General features: G+C 52.6%; 1 protein-coding gene across 1 annotated transcript; it reads right to left on the bottom strand.

Annotated features, from left to right (window-relative positions):
- Positions 1-1,947: 1,947 nt before the first annotated feature.
- LOC134518386 (C-C motif chemokine 4 homolog) lies at positions 1,948-3,320 on the bottom strand. The gene is made up of 3 exons (XM_063341126.1): positions 3,081-3,320; positions 2,590-2,704; positions 1,948-2,279 (listed from the first exon to the last, which is right to left on the bottom strand). Exons 1-3 carry the CDS (start codon positions 3,148-3,150, stop codon positions 2,192-2,194), a joined length of 273 nt encoding a protein of 90 aa, XP_063197196.1. The 5' UTR covers positions 3,151-3,320; the 3' UTR covers positions 1,948-2,191.
- Between the last annotated feature and the right edge of the window lie 8,466 nt (positions 3,321-11,786).

Raw genomic sequence — 11,786 nt, forward strand, 5'->3', positions numbered from 1 at the left:
CGCCCTCATGGTGATGCCCACACGAATCACCCGGCTGTGGGCTCCCTCCCAGCAGCTCGGGTCCTGCTCGCTGGCACGGCTCTCCGTTTCACCTCCCCTCCTCCTTGGCTGCTATTTTAAGCTGGGCACAGTCAGTGCTGCAGCGGGATGACTGATGGGGTGCAAGCTGCCCTGTGGGCTGAGGAGCTGGGGGCTGCAGCTCCTGAAGTGACGAGGCTCCTGACATACCCGACACGTTCCATCCTCCCCCTGATGAACCCACGTTCCCCTGGTCCCTTCCAGCCCTGCCTGAGGCTCCTCTCACCGCGCGGCTCCCACCCAGCCTCTGCCTCCATCTTCTCAGCCGCTCCCTTCCTGCCTCGCTACCCTGTGTGTCCTGGTTTAAGTGACAAAGGACTAACTTCTCTTCTAATGCCTGGGAACACTGCACTTTTGGAAGACTCTAGTGTCTGAATTCATGAAAATATTTACTTCATACCTGGCTAGGCTATGTGGGATTCAAGGTCTCAGTGATTTCAAGCCTTGCCAGGTGCGGGCATGAGGAGGAGACCCGGGCACTCGCCCCAAGCTGCCAACGGGATTATTTCGTACCATGAATGGCACATTCAATAGAAATTAGAAAGTTTGCTGAGGAGTTTTGCTCTCCCTTGATGGCAGTGGTCCGGAGAACTCCTCACCCCGGTGCTGGAGCCCTTGAGCCCTTCCCTTCCTCCCGCAGCCGCCACGCTCGCAGGGTCCCACATTGGCTGTCCCTGCGGGGAGTGCACGGCTCCTGCTGATGGAATTCTTGTATATCTGATATTAGTATCGGGATCAATACCAGTTTGCTATGATTATTGTTAGTTATTTAGTCTTATCCTATTAAACCTATTTATATTTCAACCCTCGTGTTTCCTTGTTGTCCCCGGTTCCCCTTCCCGTGTGTGTGTGGGGTCATCGGGTGATAGAATAATTGTCTAAATGACAATAAATTGTTATGGGTTTTTCAAACATCTCACTGATGTTCCTGTCTGTCCTCCCAAATTCAGTATGTAAATGCTGTGGGGGGACCCGAGTCCCTGACCTGGGCCTTTTTCCTTGGGCTGCACTGTCGGCACCAGAGGTCCAGGTAGGAGGAACCCAAACCCGCGTTGTTCATCCAGCAGTGGGAGTCCAGAGCCGATCCGAGCAATCTGAATGCCACCGGTGGTGTGGGCTCCATCTCCTTCAGCGCCGGTGGGAGACCATTCCCAGGGCTGCAGCAGAGATGTCTCCCCTGGCTCCTGCCCCGGGGCCGGGTTTTGGAGGGCGATTCCCCGGCGGACTCTGCATCTCTCCAGAGACGGGCGGGTTTTGGAGGCACAGAGAAAAAGCACCTTTTCTTGTAAGAGGGACACATCTGCTGAGCCTCATGTCTCAGCTAAATGAGAGTTTAATTAAATAGTTCTCAAAATCTTGTAGTGATACTTTTTTTTCCCCCATTCTCAGCTCTGGGAATAGCTGATCCATTTTAGCTGCAGCTCTCAGAAAACTTTCCCTGAAGCAGCCAGCGTGTTAAATTCCAGCCCCTAAAGGTAACATTTTAATTGACTGTAATGGGGCCAGCGATGGAATATAACTAGCTGCCAGTAGTCATAATGAGTAGTGATTAAATATCTTGTAAAAAGAGTGAATCAAGCTACTTGAATGTAATCTATGCCCTTCTCACACATCCTCCTTTGTGTTTTTTCTCTTCTTATTTTGCAAAACAGCACGTTTAGATAGGGGAAGCTTGTGGGGGTTTTGACAGTGTAGAAAAGGGAATAAAGAACACGTTGTCACTTTCATAATTTCAGCTATTGTCATTGCAAAGAATAGTAATAGAGGCAAAGTCATAAAGTTCTTACAAAAATATTTATTTCTTAAAATTTGCATTAAATATGACATCAAAAATGCAATTAATTAAATACAGAAAAAAATAACCTGAGCATGAGTCTTCATTTAAAAAAATATATCTATTAAATAATACTCTTATTTGCCTGGAGTGGAGTTATTGCACCTAATCCCTCCCCTATAAAAAATTAAATAGGAAACCACTAAAGTCAGATTCTGGAACATTTTCCTAACTATCTTTAAATGACACTGAAGCATTTCCAACGGAGCCCACAGCTGGCCATGGCTCGCTCATCCCAGCAGCCGGGGGATGGAGGGTGGCAGGGTCTGTCCTGGGACCTCAGTTCAGCTCCAGGTCGCTCATGTACTGCTGGACCCAGTCCTGCTCGGGGTTGGCACAGACTTCGCGGCCCTTCTTAGTGATAAACCTGTGGGATGCAAAGAGGCAAGCTTTCAGTGCAATGCATGGAGGGGAACGCTGCCCCAAACCCAGCTTCTCCTGAGGATCAGCAAAATTTGCAGCATGTGATGCCCATCACGTTGGCAGTGGTGGAGCAGGACCCATGTGAGCCCCTGTGCGCGGAGCCCATGGAGCATCACCTTGCAGCTCTTGTTCCCCCCATCCTTCCTGTCCCCGGGGCCAGCCTCCATCCCCTGTCTTTTGTAAAGGGGTCTTTGCCCCTCTGGATCCTCAGCCCAAAGGGAGAGCCCACCACCGCGCTGGAGGAGAGGACTTACACGACGGCTGGCTGGGAGCACAGGCTGTTGGTCTCATAGTATTCCACCACGAAGCTGCGGGGCAGCTGCCGGGAGGTGTAAGTGAAGCAGCAGGAGGTCGGCGGGTCAGAACCAACTGTGAAGGGTGAAGATGATGGTCAGCAGTGGCAAGGGATGGGAAGCAGGGGCAGCGAGCTGGGACCGCAGACCCTCGGGTCTGGGCAGTGGGGAAGGCATGAAGGAGGAAGAGAAAAGACAACGGCTTGCTTTCTTCTTCCTTTGTCTCTTTCTCTTTTGGGTTCTCCCTGAGCTGGCAATGACACAGCCCATACTGTGCTTTGAGTTGTGCCTTGCTCATGACAGCAGAGCCCCAATGGCCCCGGAGCACCTACCAGCGGGTGGTCTGACATGGGAATGGATCCAGGGGTGGAAAAGCTGGCAGAAGAACCCTGTCCCACCAGTGACATCTCTCCTGTCCCCATTTAGAAAGGAGGGGGAGAGCCCGGACTTACTTGGTGCAGCGGAGGTCTGGTAGCAGAAGGCGGCAATGAGAATGGCAAGGGCAGCCACAGAGACCTTCATGTCAGCTGAGAAGTGGTGGCTGGAGTTGAAGCAGGCAAGGGGAGCTTGAAAGCCTCTTCTCTGTCTGGTGCTGAGACAATCAACAACTCCCCAATTTATGGGGTGAGGATGTCCCTGCAGTGGCTTGCGTAGGCATGGTGGAATTTCCCCCAGAGAAGAGGCTGCTTATGGTGCAGTCTCATGGTGGAACAAAGCAGCAGACCCAGCCCCGGAAGGGCAACGCTCCCCCCTCGATTCAGAGCCTCTCCAGTGACACAGGATATGAAACAGTCACCATTGCTACTATTTTTGCTTCTTTCATGCATGTCCCTTAGTAAGAAGTTCCCCTGTGGAGGTTCCTGCATTTGTCAACAGGCCATTACTCAACTTGCCCAAGCAGCTTGGAGGTGAGAGTACATCCTTCCAAGGGCCATGCAAATGGGCTGAAGAGCATGGATGGGATGAGGCCAGTTAGGGAAAAAGGGGCTGCGGTCTCCTCTACCCTGGACTGTCTCTCTCCCACACCTGCACAGCCTGTGGTGCCCCAGTAGCAGGAGATGGGAGCTGTCACCAGTGGTCTCCGTGTCTTGTACGTGCTTCACACAGTCTGAAGGGACTGAGGGCATGTCCTGCAGCTGTGAGAGCACTGAGGCACCAGCACAGGTAGCAGTGGGCATGAAATAAGGGTCTCAGAAGCTGAAGCACTTGACTTTCCTCCTCAATTTAAGGGAAGGAAGAGCTGAGATGGGGTGTCATCTCCTGGAGGTGCCTGCCACACTCTAAGTCCTATAAGGAGGTGCTAAGTGTCAAATTTAAGTTAGACACTTAAATTTCAGCGGCTACTGACAGGTGAGGCCTATTGTTGCTGGGCATGGAGATGCAGAGAGTCATCGAGACAAAAGAAACATCGAGACATTGACTGTGACCCAGAAGATGAGGCAGGAGGGGCTCCAGGAGCAGGGTGAAGAAGAAGACCCTCCTGAAGACCAGGAGCAGGTTAACTGAAGGATGAGGGCGGAAACTAGGGTTTCTGGCAAGAAAAGTCTCAGCAGAAAAGATAATATTGTGATGACCACAGACACCGCAGAATGACCGCGTTGTGTGACAGAGTAAGAGCTCACAGCTCTCCGAGGGCTGGGCAAGGGCTTCCAGGGTCACTGGGAAGAAGTCACAAGCCTACATATGGACTGCCATGGAGGTCTACCAACCACCTCTCTGTCCCCCAGGAGGAGAGGGAAGGCCTGTCAGGGCGGTGATGGATGCTCTGGGAAGAGCTGAGGGCTGCCCATCCATAACATGGTGTTCCTAGAAGGACATCTCTTCTCAACAGGGAAGCAGACGCACTTCTGGGAAATGTCTCCATTTTGTCATTTTCAAGATATCACCAAGTGGCGATGTCTTGGCAGATGCTGCCTGAAAGTCAGTGGAAGGACTATAACATTAAGCACAGAAACCAAACTGCACCACCAGCACCTTTGCACTGCTACCACAGCTCTGGGCACTGACTCACTGTGTTTCTATTAAAGGTTGGCGGATATTGACCCAGGCGCCTCCTGTAAATAACCCGGTGTTTTCCAAATATCACTCCAACGCCACATAGTGTGCACAGCCTTCCAGCAGCCGCGGCTGGTAGAAGGGGAGACAGGGCAGCCCGTGGCTGGGCTGGCAGGGCTGTGGGCTGCTTAGCTCCGTGCAGGTTAGCTCCATGCAGCTTAACCACTCAGCTCCGTGCAGGCAGAGAGGGGTCCGGAGGACAACGTGTTCCTGGACTTGCACAGGAGAAGTCCCAGAGGTGGCCCACCCTCAAGGAGGCTCCTGCTGGGAGCCATGGTGGTGCTCCTGCCCCTCACCCTGGCTGGGGAGGGCAGATCTGCCCCATGGAGCAAAGGTGGCACTTGTCAAGCCCAGCATCACCTCCTTCCTGGCCACACCATGGCCAAGCTGATCCCCTCTCCATCCTTCCCTTTGCCAACTGCAGAGAGGGGCACCTTGCAGGCTCATCCATCAGTTCAGACCCCAATCCCCACCTCCACTTGTCTCCAAACACCCTGGGAGGATGAGGGCAGAGCCTGCCTCTGCGTGCAGGGTGCCCAGACAGGCAGGAGCTGGGAACCCGGTGTTAAGCCGGATGCCAGCTGGACCAGAAATCAGCTCTGAGCTAGCATCGGCTTACTTGGCTCCTCTGTCTTGTTGCTCGGGGAATATAACTTGTAGATGTACGTAAGAGCGTGGTTCGCCTCTGAGCTGTTCCCCGTGATTGTACCTTCAAGCATTCATGGGTCATGTCTTGAGATCTGCCACCTACAGCCATCTGGTCCTGTCCTGCTCCCAAGGCACACGATGTGGGCAGGGCAGGCAGGCGAAATGCCATTTATGGTGCAGAAATGTGCTGATAAAAAACAAGTTTCATTTAAACAGAAGAATTAGTTGGAAATCTGCGTTGATTATTCAAATGTTTTCAATTAGATACTTTTCTGTTTCAGGAAGCTGAAAACCTCCATGCCTTTATATGTTTGTCAGCAAGCAGATGCCAAATTATTTTGGACTGTCGGGGACCATTTTTTAATTAATAAAAAAAAATTGTTTAGTTTAGCTGAGTCAGTTTAGGATGAGTTTAGCCTAGATAATGTGTGTTACAGAGGGCAAGTAAGGGCTGAAACTTTTCTAATGCTGAAAGCCAAAAATACCCCCAGGGTGTTTGCTTCCCTGGGGTCTGTTTTTTCCTTATAATTCTGACAAGCCTCAACTCTGCCAGCTCATTGCAGGCTGGATGGAGGCGGGGGACTATAGTCATATCAGTGATACCCTGGGATGTTGCAACATGCTCCTAAAAAACGTTTCCTTACCCACTCACCCCGCTTCCAGTCATGATGAAATGAGAAAGTAGCTCTTCCCCCTTTTAGAAAGAGAGGATGCTACGTGTCTCAGATGAAGGACCACCTGGCCCAGGAGGTGCTCTGAGATGGAGAGATGGCCATGGAAGAGTGGCCAAAGTGGGCTGGAGCATCTCAGGGGGAATTAGGTTCATAGCACAGCAAAATGGTGGTGTAAGATGGAAGTTTTCCCACCGTGGCTCCAGGTGATTTCAGGATTCATGACCCAGTCCGTGGTCTACCCTTGCCCCCAGCGCCAGCAGGCAGTGCTTGGAGTCAGCAGGACAGGCCATCCGAGGCAGTCTGGTTGGTGTTGCACCAATTTACATAGAGAGGTATGATAGAGCTTTTCTGTAAGCCCCCAAAAATCCCAGGAGAAAGTGCTAAGTAAAGCAAATGCCCAAAATAAACCGGGTGATAGCAGAAATAGGGAAATTCTCGGTCTTGAATGAAAGGGGAACCCTGAAAAAAATGGTGAGACTGGATGATGTAAGTTGCTATTAATAGCAGGTTTTAATGCTGAGGAGTCAGGATTCAGTCAGAAAAGGAAGTACTTAAAAACGTCCTGAGTTCAGAAACTGCCTGTAGGACAAACTCCACTTCCACCTGCAAGTCTCCATCCTGCCCTGCTCAGAGCTCGGGCGCTGGTGACTTTCTGCCAGTGTCCAGAAATTTCATCCCCACCATTCTTGACATATCTGTAGAAATGTTGGAATTTTTCAGATGACGTCATGTCCTGGAACTGGCTCCAATGGGAACCTGGGTGTGGGGGAGTGACTGGGAACCATCTGTTTCCACGGCGCTGGGTGAAGGGGAGAGCGCGGCCACCCCCGCGGGGCGGTGGGAGCGAGCGCTGGCCACCTTGCACAAGAGACACCTTTGCGTTTCCCCGAAATCGTGTCATGCCAGGAAGATCTTCCCAGCTGATAAGAAAAATGTATCTCATTAAAGTTTCAACCTTCCTCCAGCGAGAGCATTTTCTGAAAAAAAATACTCAAGGGAATACTATAACTTTCTAATGGCTGATGCATCAAATTCTTCCTTACATTTCTTTTGAAACAAAACAAAACAAAGAGGGTTAAATGTACAGTATTTCAAACCAAATGGAAGTGAAAAAAAATACCTCCTTGTTCCACACTCCTCTCCATCCTTGTAATGAAAGGAAAAGAAAGAAACAGGGAAAACTTGAGTTTTAGCATTTTTTTGAGCCATAGGGAAGCAGCTGTGGGGCCGCGCAGCTGCGGCAGTCTTAGTGCTCCTGACTCATCCCGACTACCGGCACCCACAGCATCCCTCAAACAAACCCTGCAAATGCCTGAGAAGAGGAGGCTGCCCTGGAGGACAGCCCAGCTCACTCGGATCTTTGGTGTGTCAGAAAGAGTAAGGAAGAACAGGATGAAAATTCAGAGCCCTGCTAGAATGAAAACCAGAACCAGTTTATAAATGAATCCACTGGGCCTTGTGTGCTTATCATAATCAAGCAAAAAGGAAAAGAAGGAAGCCATAAATGGGTTGTTTTCATTTTCGTTGCTGCTCCTGGAGGCCAGCTCTCCAGGAGGTCTGGCTGGGCTGGCTGCGGGTGGCCTGCACGATGCAGAGTGGCCAGCTGCACCCCATGGGTGCTCTAGGGATGGCCAAGCATCACCCCCTCCCAGCTCACAGAGGGGGTTGAGGACAGGGTTGACCTTAAACTTGTGTCAGGGCCATTGCCACAACTGGGGGACTCCCCTAATGCATGGCCCTCGGACCTCCTGAAGACCCCGTGTCCACCAGCGCTGGCTTGGTCCCTCTGTTTGTGGCATGCTGGCGGGGATGTGCCTGGTCCCCCCCAGCATTGGCGGGGGTAGGAAGCCACACGGGAGGTGTGAGCCTCTGCTCTCACAGCGAGGTGCGAGCTTTCCAGCTGCGGCAGTCGTGCACGGAGGCGGGCGGTGGAGCTCGGATGTTTACTAGCCTCGTGATTTATTTTGGGCTCCTTGAAAAGCTGCAAACCACTTCCCACGTGTGGGGACTGTTTGGAGGTCAGGGCGCTCTGCAGTGTCTCTCTGAAGCCATCCCGCTTCCCATCATGCTGAGGCTTTTGCCACCCCAGATGGGCTTGTGCCCTTCAAAAGGGCCATTGTCCGGCTGCCCCCGCCAGCACAGGCTCTGCCTGGCACCCGCATCCCCTGGGGGAGAGGGGAGGTGCTCGGGGATCTCCAGCAACACTCGCTGGCGTGCCACAGCCCCGCAGCCTCCCCACGCGGCCTTGGCATCCCTCGGGGACCGTGCAGAGAGGTGCAGCTGCAGGAAGGACTTGCTGGGGACGGTTTGGAAGTGGGAGCGGAGGAGAGCAGGACTTGGTCAGGCATCGCCTTTGCCCCAGGCTGTGAGTGGAGGGACACGCTGTGACCTCTGGGGCACTGCACCTCTGCCCCAGGCGAAACCACCAGCATCTCACAGACGGAGCACCCCACACCCCAGAGCTCGCACCTGCTTGTGGGCTTATGGGCAAGAGGATCAAATGGCTAGCAGGAGTGACAGGTTGTCGTGGTTTTGGCCAAATTGGCCAATGGCTGTTGACAGATGCTCTCCCCCCACCTCTCATACACAGAGACGAGGAGGAGAGATAAAGAGATTTACGAGTTTAGAAGAAACTAAACTACTTTTATGAAAATATTAATAACAAAATAAAAAGGAAAATAATGAAATACATACAGTATGTACAAAACTATATTAAGCTCCCAGGTTGACACCACTGTCAGGCACTGGGGAAGTCCCAGACTGGACTCAGCAAAGCGTGGGAACTGGATTCCACAGATGGAATCAAAAACCCACGGATCGGGATCAAAGGCAGATGAACAGACAGCGTCCTCCTCAGACATCAGCCATTGAAGGAAGAGAGAGCTGACCCTTTGATCCCTCAGCTTTTACACGGAGCATGGGGCAGATGGGATGGAATACCCTGTTGGTCAATTTTTGGTCACCCGTCCTGTCTGCTCCTCCCGAAGGTGGGAACCCTCTATGCTTTTCCGCTTCCGACCCTCCAACGGGGCAAATAAAATTAGCTGACCTTGGTTGTTATAGCAGTAAGTCTACGCAAAAGCCTCTCTGCGTAGCATTCCTTGGCACAAACTGTAAACATTGGTCTTATCACTCTGAGAATGAACTGTTTTCAGCACAACATACTGTTAATTTCAGAGAGTTAGAAGAGGCCTATCTAAGAAGTAAAATTACTGAACAGAAAGTTGGTTCTGTTTTACCTGAAACTAGGACACAGGGATGGGATGTTCAGCCCAGAAAAGAAGGTTCCAGGGAGACCTTCCAGCCCCTTCCAGTCCCTAAAGGGGCTCCAGGAAAGCTGGGGAGGGACTCTGGATCAGGGAGGGGAGCCATGGGACAAGGGGGAATGGTTTTAAACTGAAAGAGGGGAGATTTAGATCAGGTATTAGAAAGACATTCTTGACCATGAGGGTGGTGAGCCCCTGGCCCAGGTTGCCCAGAGAAGCTGTGGCTGCCCCATCCCTGGAGGGGTTCAAGGCCAGGTTGGACGGGGCTTGGAGCAACCTGGTCTGGTGGGAGGTGTCCCTGCCCAGGGCAGGGTGTTGAAACTAGATGGTCTTAAAGGTCCATTCCAACTCTAACCATTCTATGATCCTATGAATACCCCTTTATGAGCTCCAACATCCTTCTGATAGTGCTAATGTGCCAGGAATGGAACGGTGCAGCCCACATGGGTGAGCTGTACCCCCAGGGAAAGGGGGAAAGCAGACAAGACTTCCTCATCAGCCTGGGGACAACCCTCACCACTATCTGCATCACTCTACCCTGAGGCTATGTGCTTTGTGATCTGTGGCTCTTGGTGAGGGCAGGATTTCTGGGTGGGTTGGAGGAGTCCCAGAACCGCTGGGCTAATCCTGGTCACCGTCTGTCCCAGAGCACGAGGACTCAGCACCCTCTATAACATCCTTCCCTACAGTCTTCCTCTTTGAATAATTTTAGCTTTGTTTTTCTGCCTGGACCCAAACAAATCTCATGTCCCAGTCTTGGTGAGGCTAAAATGATAAAAAATGGCTTGTTTCCAGGAATTATAAAGGAAGCTTGAGAGAGGTCAGCTTATAAATACTTAAACTGCAGGAACTGTGACAGCAGAGGTCTCTGGGATTTGACAGAGAAGTGAAAACCAGAAACAGAAAACTGAAAACAGAAGCCGTCCTGGGAGGCGCGGGAGGGGGAATGGCCTGGCCGCAGCTGGCAGCGGGGCAATGACCCGGCGCCTGTGGCAGGGGACGAGGGGCAATCCCTTCCCAGAGGCTCCTCGGCACTGTGGGGGAAACACCACCCCAGCTGACAACAGGCAGGTTTGTACGAGCCCATCGGTGTGTGCCGATGACAGATCCAAGTGACTGCAGCTGCAGCAGCTCTGTGCAGAGCCTCCTCCTCCAGCTCTGTCAAATCCATTAGCAGTAAATGGTGGCTCCTTGCCTTCCACTGACCGTCTCAGGGTGTCCAGATGGAGGACAGAGCTTCCAGATGGACGGTCCTTCCTGATGCAGGTCACATCCCACCCCCATGGCACCTCCCCGCCACCCCTGGGTGCATGGCACAGCGAACGGAACGGCACCGTGTGGAGGTTGGCTGGAGAGCAGAAGCTGTGAAGTTCCCATCAGCAAAGCTGGTGTTAGCCACAAAGCTGTCTTTCTGTAGCCACAACCTTTCTCACCCAGCAATGCAGCACCGGCAGCCAGCTTTTGTCACTTCCCCGCACACCCGCTAGCATGTGAGTTGCAAGCACAGAGGAACGTAAAACTCCCACTGTTGGTTTCTTCATGATTTATTTCCATGGCAAAAAGCCATAATTTGGTTTTGCTCTACAGCAATTCAGCCGAAAGCTGGAGACACTTCTTGTTCTGCCATGTACCTCTGCCCAGAGCTGCACAGAGCTACCCAGGGAACGCAGACCTGGTCCTGCTATGAATCCGGCAAAGTCCAACACCTTCCCCGATACCCAGGTCGGGACTTGCAGAGTCTTTGGCCCCAGTAAAAGCACACCCTCGGCCTCGCTGGTGATGCCTCTGCCCATCTGCAGGGTGAGCCGGCAGCCGGCAGCACCGGTGTCCGGGGTTGTAACGCTGCATACGGCCCTGCAGGGAAGCAGGAGTGCAAAAGAGATCCTCCCGGGAGGTGAGTGCATAGGGGAGCAGATCGTCACCTCTGTCAGGGGCTTTGATCCTTCTTTCTGTCTCTGTCAGAGACGAGCTGATTGGTGAAGGACGGTGTCTCCACTGCTCTCACTGGCAGCTCCGGGGTAGCCGAGTGGGGAATTTGTACTTCTGGGGATGAAACTCCAGGCCCTGGAGCTCACCTAGGGGCTTGAGCATCCTCTCTGCAGTGGAGGGGGCTCCAACTCCAGCTGCACCCCCCGGCTGCGGCAGGACATCAGGACTTCCCAGGTCCCCCCTCTCCCTGCAGAGCTCTGCTCTGCCCGGCTCCCTGGGCAGGAGCTGCCCCAGCCACCACACAGCGCTGACAACCTGCCCAGGCTTGAAACTCTCACTCATGACAGGCAGGTTCTTCACCACTCGTTTCTCACCTTTTGGGCCAGAAAATCCATCCTGGACTCAAAAGAGTTTTTGGAGGGGAGGTTCAGGCTGACAAAATGTCTCCAGGGTGCCAAACCGCTTCTTCCAGCAAACTCCCTGCTCCCCTCGGGGCTGAGGTTGGGGGTGGCAAAAGACCCTCCTGCCAGGGTGAGATCCTGCAGACTGATTGCTTCTTGGAGGCCTGTGGATGTTACAGCGACCG

Source organism: Chroicocephalus ridibundus, chromosome 7, assembly GCF_963924245.1.
Source record: "Chroicocephalus ridibundus chromosome 7, bChrRid1.1, whole genome shotgun sequence".
NCBI lineage: Eukaryota > Metazoa > Chordata > Aves > Charadriiformes > Laridae > Chroicocephalus > Chroicocephalus ridibundus.

What these genes read in the sequence shown, in the direction of transcription:
- LOC134518386 (XM_063341126.1), bottom strand. Translation starts at nt 3,150, where the DNA reads ATGAAGGTCTCTGTGGCTGCCCTTGCCATTCTCATTGCCGCCTTCTGC. An exon ending in CCAGACCTCCGCTGCACCAA is followed by an intron (nt 2,705 to 3,080) that starts GTAAGTCCGGGC and finishes CACCCTTCACAG; the next exon opens with TTGGTTCTGACCCGCCGACC. An exon ending in TGCTCCCAGCCAGCCGTCGT is followed by an intron (nt 2,280 to 2,589) that starts GTAAGTCCTCTC and finishes TGCATCCCACAG; the next exon opens with GTTTATCACTAAGAAGGGCC.